Genomic DNA, 12,629 nt, shown 5'->3' on the forward strand with positions numbered 1-12,629 from the left:
ATGTTAATAACAAGTGATAATGCTTGTTATCGGTGACCTGCTCCCTCTCGTTGAAGTTTGAACATTAGAGAAGCACGCCGAAGCAAGCATATAAGGCAGGGTTTACTTTAAAAGGGGTAACATAGACTTCTCCCAGGAGTGAGAAGGGGGCCCTAGCTGGTTCCTGGTATCCCAAGAAGTGAGGTGTTCTGCCCTTTTATGCGTCTTAGGCTTCCTTTGTTCTCCTGCTCTCTTGCCCTTATCTTTCTCCTCCCTGTGACTAGGCCTAGGAAAGGTTGGTGGGGTGGCCCAGTGGTGGGAAACAGGTGGGCTGAACAGGGAAGGGCAGGCTGGAGCAGCCCAGGACATATTAATTAACAACTTTACAGCTCCCTGTAAGGAGGGGCAATTCCTGGGGCAGGTTGCCTCAGCAACTGGTTGGAGCAGGGGAGGGTTATCTTGATAGGGTGAAGGAAGGGCTCTGAAGGCCCTCTGGGGTGGGACAGTTTCCAACTTCCCAGACTCACTCAAAGTGGCCTCCTTGATCTGACCAGACTCGATTTATCTATCTATACTGTCTAATTCTGGCTTCACAGGTATAACATTTTATTAAGCACCTAGAGTTTACAGGGCACTGTTCTCAGGGCTTTATGTGTATTAATTCTTCAGATGAATGCGTGGATAAATGAGTAAGGCAAAGGACTACACCAAGGCTGGTGAGAGGACATTGACCTCAATGTTTCATAGCATATCTCTTCCATTTTGAAGACAGGGTTTGGATTGTTTTTGCTTTTGTTCCTACTTACCCCCCTAACAGAAGCTAGGCATGAAGTGCCCAATTAAATCACTTGCTGAATAAGTGATTAGAAATCACAATGGAATTCCCGAGCTAACTGAAGAGTCTGATTATGATTCCACGGACGTGTGTCTGCTTCTCTGAGGTTCTTTGCAATGTTGCAGCTGGAGAACTGAATACTATTAAAGATCATCCTTTCTTTCAATAAGCTTTGTATAAACTATGTTTCTGGCATTAGGTTGAGTGCTAGGGATAGAGAAAAATTAGATGGGTTAACTGGCAGGCAGAGAGCAAATATTCTACACTAACTAAAGCTAAGAGTAGAGAATCAGGACCAATGGGCCTCCCTCCTTCATCCAGTCTCTCTCCCGTCCACCAATGGCTTAATGTCCATCCAGTCAACTCCTCCCCGCCATACCATCAGTGGCTCTCCATTATCCACTGCTTTCCTGCCTTCATTCCTTCATGCAATAGCTTCCCTCAACCTAAAAAGCTTCTCCTGTCCACGAATGCACCTCAAATTCCACCTTTCCCAGCTGGAGCAGAATTCAGTCTCCTCTGAAGGCCAGCTCATGTTTTGCGACCTTTACTAGTGCTGCTTACCCATTATTTGGGTTCTTGTGTGGTGGCAGTAGGCAGTCCTGGGTCCAAATCCTGCTTCTGCTACCACTTGTGATCTTGGTCCATTTACTTACTCTTTCATGTGTAAAATACAGAAAGAGTATCAGCCCTGTGGGGTGGTTTTAAGCTTCCTAGGAGACAATGAATTCAGAGTGCCTGGTGCGTTACTAACACTCCATCCATGCCCAATCACCTGTCCTTTTGCCTCCCCTGCAGCATCATCGCACCACAGATGCTAAATAAGTATCTGTTCAGTTGAATCCATGGGCTCATGACAACCGGAACTATTTTAGGGAACTGATGCCACACACTGATGCTATATGATTCATGCAAACAGTCTGTTGGTTCACTACCATCTGAGTGCTCATTTATCTTAAATGGGCCTTATGTTTTAAAATATTAATCTTCAGTGTCCTTGAGCTGACAGCCCACAGACAGATAAAACTGGCTGGAGAGACCTCACAGCTACCTGTAACGTCCCCAGGTCAGAAAGTACACAAGACCTATTCCATACACCAAGAAAGCAACCAGGCTGAACTAAGCACACCTGGTCTTTAGAACTCACTCGGCAAGCATGGTATTAATCTTCCAGTAGCAAAAGGGACATGGGAAGCATGTGAACAAATAAGTCCCCAGTCTTCCTCCAAAATTTGTACCCTTAATAAACTATCTTAACTACATGGACGTTCCCACTCCAGGGTTTTGCTTATGATGGTCCTTAGGTACAAAATGCTCTATTCTGCATCCTCTCTCCCCTTTCACTCCTGGTCCCAATGCCACCTCCTATAAGAGCCTTCCTTGATGTCCCGATGGCTGTGTTCACAATCACCTTCTCAGCCTTCCATTAGGGCATGTGTTCTCTCCGGTCACAGTCACATGTTCCTTTTGCCCCCTGGACTGGAAGCTTTATGAGGACGGGCCCATGTCTGGGTCACTACCCAGAAATATTAGCTATATATAGCAGAGGGTCATCAATGTTGGGTGGATTCCTGAATGTTTAGATGGGTAACTAAATTGAACTAAATCTGAGTAACCAAGTCCTTCTATAGGAAGGTTTTTAGCAAAGAAAAGATAGAGCTAAAACTTTGTTTTTAAACTAGAATTTATTGGTATACAAAACTCCATTTCATAGATAAGTGGCACATCTTTGCAGCTTCTATTGCACCAAGTAGTAAAGATTAAAAACAAAAAAGGAAACATTTGGTTTTGAAAACACTGCAAATAGCCAAGTACAGTACTTTGGTAAATAAAAAACAAAATGGTTCAGATGAACACAATCTGTGAAAAGAAAAGGCCTAGGGGAAATGAACTATGGACATCAATAGTGGTCACATTTCTCACCCCCGAGCTCCAGAGATAAGGCAGACTTGCTAAGTCTATGGATTATGACCCCATGGAGGTCTTAAGTATCTCCAGACCGAAGCTAGAACAAGTATAGTGCAATTAGGAAAAAGAGAAGGCCCATCCCCACAGACTCCTTGCCCTCAGTCCTAGGGGTCTGACGCACACCAGCACTCTGACACCAGGAAGGGGAACACGTGGGTGCTGAGTCTAGCTCCTGGCTCTCTTCCCCCTTTCTCTGAGCTTAGTGCTAGTGAAAGATGCTGGAATGGTAGCCACCATGAAAAACAAGCCCCAAGAATGGAAAGACACCAGTATGGCTCAAGTTTCAGTCAAAAGACTTGCCAGGGAATCAAACCACGAACAAAGGTCTGTGACTATGCACCAATGATTGTCATGGACAGCTGGCAACAGGGACCTGCTAGAGAACATGCAAAGGATCAGAGCCAGACCCCAAGGCTTTCCTCCAGTGATCAGGACCTTCTGTGACAACCGGCACAGCGAGCAGAAGCACTGTGGATCACAGGTGTGCTCATGGAAATCATGCTACACATTGGCACCAGCCCCTCCCTGGGTAACTCTGAGAAGATATTCAATACTTCACTTGAGCTACAAAGTAGTCATAATGAGGAGGGTTAAATAGAGACTCTAGAAAAAATCACTTGGAAGAAATCATTAAGAGCCTGAGGTTTTGAGAGCATGTTTTACCTGGGACAGAAGAGGGTCAGGCCATCCACAAGGCACAGCTCTTTCCTGTGGTCCTGCCTCCGTGGACAGCAAGTCATACACTGTCCACACACCAGGCCACAGAGGTTTAGTATCATCTCCACTTGTGAGAAATGATCAGTTTGACTTTTTCTAACATGTAGTGGCAGATTTATTAAAACTTAAGTGCATGCATCTAGATCTTCAATTCAAGGATGTCAGTGGGAAAACAAAATCTGCTTCACAGTTAGGGAAACACATCTTTGTAAAAAGTGCCATTATTAAGTCAGCTCTGAACAACTGCCAGAAAGCTGTTTCAGCACACCCGACGTGCAAACGGAGATGAGCAAAACCGTGAGTAATGACAATGGCAGGAATGCTGCATCTGACCCTGCATCTACAGGTGCGATACAGACTTGAGGTAAAGAGGTGAAGAGCTATGTGTCTACGTGACATGGGAGTCAGGGAGGGCACAGAGGTGACACACTCAATCAAGAAGCTCCACTCTCTTCCTGCCACAAAGAGCCTTCTCTCCAGTCAGGGTGACTTTCAGTCAGTTCTGACTAGGGATTCAAGTTTCCTCCCATCAACTGAATATTTGGGTTGAACATTTCACAGAGGTAAACTCAAGGGTGTTCCATGTTGACCCAGTAAAACCCGGGCACACTCTAAAGAGTTTCTCACAATGCAAGAAACTGCACATTGACTACAGGGACTCACTACAAGTGTGATCCACTACCAAAGTCCATCTGAAATGACCACATGACATGTGAGCAACTCTCTCTCTCTCCCCCCCTTTACATGGCCCTCCTCCTCAGCCCGCCATCATAGGTCACATTGTCCAAGCTCCCCAGGGAAGGAGAGCAGGGCACTGTCTATGACCTACATGAAGGTTCACTCTGAGCCCAGCTCCAACTGCCCATTAAGGGAGACACACATTGCACAGTCCTCTCCATCAAAATGAAATTGGAAATGTCTTCGGAGCTTATTTAAAAAACAAACAAACTATAAATAACTTCAACTAACATTTAAGATTCTTCTTTCTGCCACAATTCCTCAACCATGCTTTACTCCTGAAGGTGTATATTCTTATTATTGAAAAATTAAATATACATATACATTCTATCTTTCTAATATCTCCCAGTAACAATTATATTATTTATAAGTTGTGGTCTATGTTGTTTTAATACATCTAACTCCCTAGTTAAAAGCTGTTGTAATAAAATTTTTTTTCTTATTTTGATGTTTAAAAAAAAAATCCATAAAACCTTTATATACAGTCTATAAGGCCAGAAAGCAGCTATGAAATGCTGCTCTACCCTCTTCTCCTGGCCCTCCACAGGCTATTGAGACCTAACCTTGTGTAGTATAATCTTTACCAGATGAGTTGCACCACCGAGGTTGAGACAGATTGAGTCCCCAGTACTGAGTTCCATAACTGTGCTGGGTTGACCAGCACAGTTGCTGTCATTAGTTGGATTGCTGACAATCATCACCTCAAGACTGAACATATGGCCTCCACTTTGGCTGCCTATGAAGTAACAATCAAGTGCCCAACAAGGCAACTAAGCCTGAGGATTCTATCCACTTCTCACTCCAAGGAGACCAAGGCAGTGGTCTAAATTCCAACCTTCAGCTAGAAGATACCTTTGAAGCTGGGTGCCATACCCCCATTTCCAATAATTAACACACTAAGCACAGACCAATTATAACTGAAAAGCTGTAGAATGGTAACAAAAGAAAATTACTAAAGCCATTTGATTAGTTTTTAAAATCACTGCTATTGTGCCCCAGAATTGCTGAAGCCTATTATCAGAATTAGGTAATTTATAAACAAATATTCCTAATATTCTTTAATAAAACATTCAGCAGCCTCTAAAACTCTGTAGGGCCCAAGGCCACCTTCATTAACCAAGTCAATGAAGCAACCCAACTAATCGCAACAACGGTCACCCACAGGTATTTTTCTACCTGTGCTTCTGATTCTGAGCTTCTGATAAAGCTGATCCTTTTGAGAGGATCTGGTCTCTGCACTCACACAGTACAGAGCAGACAGGAAAGAATGTTCTTTCAGAAAAGCTCAGCCAGCCAGGAATCTGCCCAGAGGTGAAAGCCAAGAGAACAATTTGTCCTCAAACACCAGATCCCACCCCCTAAGAAAAGGCAACAGAGAGCCTTCCCAGTTGGAACTGAGTGCCGAGTACTCGGAGTCTCAAACTCAGGACTGTGATGAGCAAAGAAAAGGTGCTGTACAGTCTTTAAATCTGCACAATATTGCAATGTACTGTACCCAGGAAGATGCCCAAACCACAATGTCCTGGGAGCAACTCCAAGAGATATTCCGATGATATTGTAGATATTCCAACTACAAAAAGTCCCCAAATCAAACAAACAAAAATTAAAAGGCATCAATGAACTAAGAAAGCAAAAAGCCTACTGACAGGGACAATTCCACAGGGCCAGGGTCCACTCTGATAGTGACAGTTCTCACACTTTAAAACTACTTATGGTTTCCACTCTGCCTTTAGGTTCTCATAATTTTGAGATCTGAGGGTTGCAGTTGACAACAAAGAATTGACTTTTTGACTCAGCATATATTATTTGCCCAAGTACTAGGCTCCCAGAAGGCAAAGACTCCCGTCCGCCTCACACATGACCGTTTTAGAGTTCTCATCCACCTAGCCCAGTTCTGGGAATGGGATCTGTCCCCTGATGGAGTGTTTCAGAACTGTGAGTCACTTGAAGGCCTGAGCCCAGAGAAGCACTCCACCTTGCTGGTTTACCCTACAGGCACAACTAATGCTGCCCCATTCAAATCCCTCACTGGGCTTAAGTAACAAAAAATAAATGCCATATTTTATGAAATTTCATTGCCACAATACTAAGAAAATTTTGCAACCTATAAGGTCAAGTTATCATTTTTTTCTCTAAAGGCATCTTTCTAAGTCTATAATACTAGGGAAAAAATAATTGTTCAAACAGTGAACACAAAAAACCTTAGATATTCATCCAAACTTCTGCTATAGAAGCAAATCATTCTTTAGATTCTTCCTAGACAGAAACCTAAGAGTTTCCTGACTGTTCTACAACTATGGCATCTGCTCTACAACTATGGATGATCCGAACTGCAGAACTCTCTCACAGCAGTAACACACCATCTTCCCAACTGTTAAAAAAACAAATACCAAGACTCAACAACACAACTGATCTCCCAGGAAAGCTGAGACCTCACTCTCCACCAAGCAGGTGCCCACATTATGGCTGACCACAAATGGGCCCATAGCACCTGCCATCTGCAATGACGTCAGTCAGGAAGGAGAGGTGAGCTGTGCAGTCCCCACACTGACTCTGCAGGCCACCTCCTCGTATCACATTACTCTGGGAAAACACTTCCTGAATTGTGTTGAGTAAATCAGATAGGGAAAAAATTCAATCTAAATATGTTCCTGAGTTGGAGATCATTTATAAACCACTCTACATGTTGATATCTGTTTGAAAATGAAAGACAAACTAAGGAAATCTGTTATTCTGAATTTCTAACAGTTAAACTACTTCATGAACAATTACAGCAAAACTTACCCTAAGTAATAAAGGAAGATCCCAGGGTCACTGAACTCTTTTTTTCAGGGCAAATAAAGCCACAAAGGTTTTTCCTGACCTAACTATCCACTCTTAAAACTCAGTATTTTAAGTGTGTATTACAGAATATGAATGGCTTCACTGCACCTTTATAAAACAAAACACAGCACTGACAGAACTTTGAACAAAAGAGGCAGCTTGAAGGAAACTAATTCAGCGTGTGACCAAATAGGCTTTGTTGGTTGCCTCCCTGCAAGGCCTGTGTGCGGCACTCCATGGTCCTCCTGCTTCCTACAGCTCCCAGGAGGCAGAGTCAGATGTTCAGAGCAGCGAAGGTCTTCACCAAAGTAACCTGTGTGTTCACATCTGCTTCACTCCTGTTGTTGTCCCTGTGGCCACTCCTGCTCTGCAGGGCTTTGTGACGATGCCTCTCCTCCTGTCGCTTCTTCTTCTCCAGCCGTTGCTGTTCCCTGCGTTGTTTGTTTGTGACCTGAAAGAGAAGGCCTCTGACGCACAGCTGACTCAAGCTGCCACCTGCTGCAAGAGATGCTGGCCTCACAAATGTCCAAGGCTCTGACTACTTCAACAACGAGAAAGGACACCACCCGCATGCCAGAGCAGCTCATTTTCCATTATGTTAAAATGTATATCCGTCACTGAACTAGCAAACAAAATCAACTCCTTCCTCCTCATAAACCAATTCAAGATGACCTAAAGAGACGTTACCCCTATCCAGCAAAAGACAATAATCGAGGGGCCAGATGACACCTTTCTCCATAATTTAAGACCCAGATCACTGTAATGAAATCCTCAGAAGCTTATGGCCGCTCTGCCTCTGCCTTTTCACATTAGGTGGCATTTTGAGCTCAGAACTTCATGGTAAGTCTTTAAAATGAATCCTAATTTCAGCATAATGAACACTGTCACATCTACTTGTAGGGATGAGGAGGGAGATGTACACCTTTTCTGAGAAGCACCTGACAATTTACCAAAAGCCTTCAAAAGATTCCAATATCCATGCCCTTAAACCTGCTAACTCATCTCCTAACTCTATGCAAGAAAATAGTATGCAACACAAACACACAAAGCTGTTCACTGCAGATGAACATTTGTTCACATTTGTGAAAAGTGTGGAATAAGGTGGAGGGAGCCCACGTGTGCAATGACGCTGCATGGGCAAAGGCAACTACCCGTTTGCACAGGACAGCTCAGCACATATGTCCTAATCGTCACAACATACACCAAACAAGACAAGGCCTTCATTCTGCTTCTGGACATATCTTTATGTATCCCCCAGATTTCCACAATAACTGTTTTATAAATTAAGAGAAAAATACATACTAAAATGAAATGCAAGTTCCCACCACTGCTACAGATTTTCAGCAGCCCACCATCTGCCCTTCTGACTACCTCCCTCATACCTTTGGGAGCTGGTTTTTGTTTGGTTTGTTTTCTTCGCTAGGGCTGGTCCGGACCTTGTTGTTTTCAGTCCTATCTTCATTTAAACCCTGATTTCCAAAGATTCTGGCACCACTGCCACCCTCCTCCCATAAAGGGCCACACTGCTTCGGCGCTTGGTCACCAGGCTCAAGGCTCTCCTCTGCATCTTCCAAAAAAGGTATTAATTAAACTGAGAACCTTACAGAGTTACATAATGCAAATGCTATGGTAAAGGACTCCAACATCACCCGAGTCCCCAGATAATTGTTATTTAGGAAGCAAGTTTCTTTGAAACAAAACTCTAATACCAAGTCAATAGAGTGGGAAAAATGGGGACAAAATAATGGGTAAATTAGACAGATTTAAAAACAACCTGCTAGTCCTAAGGCTTATGGTTAGCTTCCCACAACACAGTGCTTTGTTTCCTTGGATAAAATGTTTAACATGAATTTTTAGGGAGAAATCATTCATTTGTACTCGAAATTCAGAAGGAGGGAAAAAAAAAAAAAAACAGGATCTAAAGCTGTGTTGTCTGATACAGCAGTCACCAGCCACATATGACTATTAAAATTGAAAATCAATTAAATTAAATACCACTTCAAATGCATCTCCCAACCTCACTCTCCACATGTCAAGAACACATCACACTGAATGAGGCTTTCAACTACAAAGATCAAGTTACTCACAGCTTCTGAAGAAGCACAGCAAACATATCAAGTGGATACTTATATACTCAGACACATGGAGAACTATAATGCCAGGCACAGGAAGTACCTGGCACGTGATAACTGTCAAAAGAGTATTTATTGGGGCTGGGGATGTGGCTCAAGCGGTAGCACACTTGCCTGGCATGCGCGGGGCGCTGGGTTCGATCCTCAGCACCACATAAAAATAAAATAAAGATGTTGTGTCCACCGAAAACTAAAAAATAAATATTAAAAAAAATTCTGTCTCTCTTAAAAAAAAAGAGTACTTATTGATACCCAAGAAATTATTAAGATTTTACATCTTCTTTCCTCTGAGTCACAAGATTAAACCCAGTTCAAATTTTTAAAACAATTTTGAATTATCACCGTTAAAAGATGTTAGTTCTCTTAATATTTCCATTACAAAAATAAAATATTTCTCTCTTCTTCAGTTACCATTTCAGTTTGATAAGATCTTATTTTCAGAAGGACACTCTGCCGCCCTCAAGACCGGGTTAGGTGGATTTCCTGTGCATTCTCCCAGCATCCTGCACTGCACCCCACTATGTACTATTAGCCAATCTACCTGCCTCTCTAACACCCTCTCTCTACCTCTAAACATTTCCTGATGCAGGGTCAGGACCCAGTAAAAAATGCCCGCATACAGAAGGCACTCAGTAAATACCTGCTGAATGAATAAATGACAGGACAAGTACCACCTGCGAATTGATTAAAAATGAGTATTTGAAAAATCACCAACACAATCACTTTGAAGGCTTATAAATATCATTTGTGGACTTACTGTTTCTTTTCCCCTGGTTCATCTGAAGCATGGCAATTATTGCAGATTCAATATTATAATTTTCAGCTTCCAGGTTCTGGACTATTAAGTCAAAATCCTAGCCAAGAAACAAAGAAATGCTTCAAGACTGGATCTACTTTTCTACCTAGCTCTACTTTAATAATTTGATAAACACACAGATGTAACAGTGAGATCGGACAAAAGGTCTCAAGAATTTTCCATTTAGAATTCCCAAATAAGGTTGGTCACTTGAAATAATGCATTTTATTATTACAAAAATTTCCCTTTATAAAACTGCACTTTTAATAGTGCAAACACCAGTCAAAAACAATTAAACCCACTCATTAAGATTTTGAGTAGTGCCGGGTACAGTTGCACACACCTGTAATCCCAGCAGCTCAGGAGGCTAAGGCAGGAGGATCACGAATTCAAAGCCAGCCTCCGCAATGGTGAGGTGCTAAGCAACTCAGTGAGACCCTGTCTCTAAGTAAAATACAAAATAGGGCTAGGGATGTGGCTCAGTGGTCGAGTTCCCCTGAATTCAATCCCCAATACCCCAAAAAAAGATTCTGAGTAGTACTAGGTCAAGTCTGGCAAACAAGAGGGAAATGAATAAACAGCTCTCATTAGGTCAGACCACCAATCTCCTGGACTGTCTAGCCCTCATGCTGGCATGCTCGAAGTGATGCCACAAGACCAGCAGATACACTAGGCACACTGTTTAGAAAGCCCTACTGCATGACAGGAATACTAACTGAACATCCAGTTGCATTGCAAACTTTCTGGACGGCATCTTCTACTTCATCTTTCAGGTCGTCCTCAAAGTCAATTCCCTTTGTCTTGGTCTTTTCTCTTTTATTTGACTCGGTCTTTTCTCTTTTATTTGACTCATCTTCATGAAGCATCTGAAACTAAAGAAAGCACAAAGCATAATAACCATGAAACTCTTGCAAATCTCATTCAGAATCTCCAACACAGAAAGATACTCTAATCTCAAAACATTCAAACATAGGGGAGAAAACTCTGGAAACAACTTTAAGAGAACAATAAGTATACTAAATTCTATCCACACACCAAGATTCCAGGCCACCACAGTGAACAAAAGAAAGGCCCAAGAGACAAGAACCACTCAGCAGAGACAACGTCAGAACTTCTACAGTTTCTAGATGCTGACATTTGGCCATGTCTGCTGACCACAACAGCATATTTGCCTCCGCTCATTTCCAGAGCTATGAACTAAACCTCGGGACACAGTCCTCTACACAGACCCATGCTAGTCTTGAAGAAATATACACACAACCCTCATCTGGTTCCCAGGTCCTCTCTGATCATCGGTGAGCTCTGGGGTACACAGCAGAGCATGACTCCTCACCTCCAGTGTATACCATGACATTCAGGGAACCTGGCAACTGGAATTCTAAAGCAACAAAGAATAATTCACTTGGAGTTCAAGAGGCCTTTGTGACCAGATCCTAAATCAGAAAAACTATAATCATCCCTGTGAGGACTCCAGCAACTTCTCTTTCTGCTTCCCATTAACACAGGGATGGAAATGGACAAAGGTGTTTCTTTTTTGTGTGTGTAAAAGTTGAAGTGGAGTCCAGAAATGGTCAGTATTTTCCTTAGAATGTTAATACAAAACAACCTATTATAAAATTATACATTAAAGTCTGACAATGAGTATCAAGAGTCTTGGAACCAGTAGTTTCACAACTTTGGAATTTAGCCAAAGGAAATGTCAAATACAGGGTTTACATGAAAGTACTCATAACAACATTACTTATAGTGGTGAATAACCAGAAGCAAGGTAAAGGTACAGGTACAATTAACCACTAGAAATCCATAGAATGCTATCTTCATTCCCATTAAATTAAGGAACACAATCAGGATTTCACTACCACCATTATTATTTAACATTTTAGCAATAAGAGCCAATGCAATTAGCCAAGACAAACAAAAGTATAAAATGAGGAAAAAGAAATTACTCTTTGTAGATAATTCTGTACCTAGGAAAAAAATAAGAGAATTAACAAAAGACAAACATCAACAGAATATCCTAGTACAAACAAAAAGAATTCTAATTCTGGCAAATCATGTATTAGATGAGAATCTAAGTCTCTAGACTATATAAGAATATATAAAGAATTTTTACAAAAAGACAGCCCAATTAAAAATAAACAAAGGACTTGAGCAGACATTTTTCCAAAGATTGAACAGCTCAGAATAGAATCTATGAAAAAGTGGGCACGATCTGTACAAAAAAAAGGTTCTTACAGATGTGTGTGCAGGGGGGTGACGATGACGACAATTAAACACATAAAAGTTTATCTGGTTCATGGCTAGGAAGACTCCACATCATCATAAAAATGTCAGTTTTTCCTTACATTAGTCTATTAACTTAATGAGATACCAATTTTTAAAAAACTGAACAGGACTTTTTAAATAGACATACTGATAGTAATATTTCTATTTTTTCAAACCAGGAGAAATACATATTAAAAAGAAAATTAATAATGAGTGAAAAAATCTACCAGATTTTAAAATTAACTGCTATTAATTAAAACAATGGGGTAACAACAAGTCAACAGCGAGATCACCGGTACAGAACCAGATGTCTCAACACAGACTCAAACACATATAGGAATTTAATTTATGGCAGGGAGAGAATATGACATTTTAA

At 41.7% G+C, this 12,629-nt stretch overlaps 1 protein-coding gene across 9 annotated transcripts in view; it reads right to left on the reverse strand.

Moving 5' to 3' along the window:
- The window catches only part of Otud3 (OTU deubiquitinase 3), a 40,060-nt gene that overhangs the window by 13,022 nt on the left and 14,409 nt on the right, over positions 1-12,629 (reverse strand). For 4 of the 9 annotated variants that reach the window (XM_015485601.2, XM_048816207.1, XM_048816208.1 and 1 more), the window contains 4 exons: positions 10,705-10,860; positions 9,950-10,046; positions 8,443-8,627; positions 2,481-7,511 (listed from right to left, as the gene is read on the reverse strand). In XM_015485601.2, the coding sequence (XP_015341087.1) occupies positions 7,335-7,511; positions 8,443-8,627; positions 9,950-10,046; positions 10,705-10,860 (615 nt within the window). In that variant the 3' untranslated portion in view covers positions 2,481-7,334. Of the gene's footprint in view, positions 1-2,480; positions 7,512-8,442; positions 8,628-9,949; positions 10,047-10,704; positions 10,861-12,629 lie in introns of those variants that run through there. The other 5 variants (XR_007352220.1, XR_007352219.1, XR_007352217.1 and 2 more) reach the window with 2 other exon arrangements.

This window comes from Marmota marmota, unplaced genomic scaffold (assembly GCF_001458135.2).
Source record: "Marmota marmota marmota unplaced genomic scaffold, marMar, whole genome shotgun sequence".
NCBI lineage: Eukaryota > Metazoa > Chordata > Mammalia > Rodentia > Sciuridae > Marmota > Marmota marmota.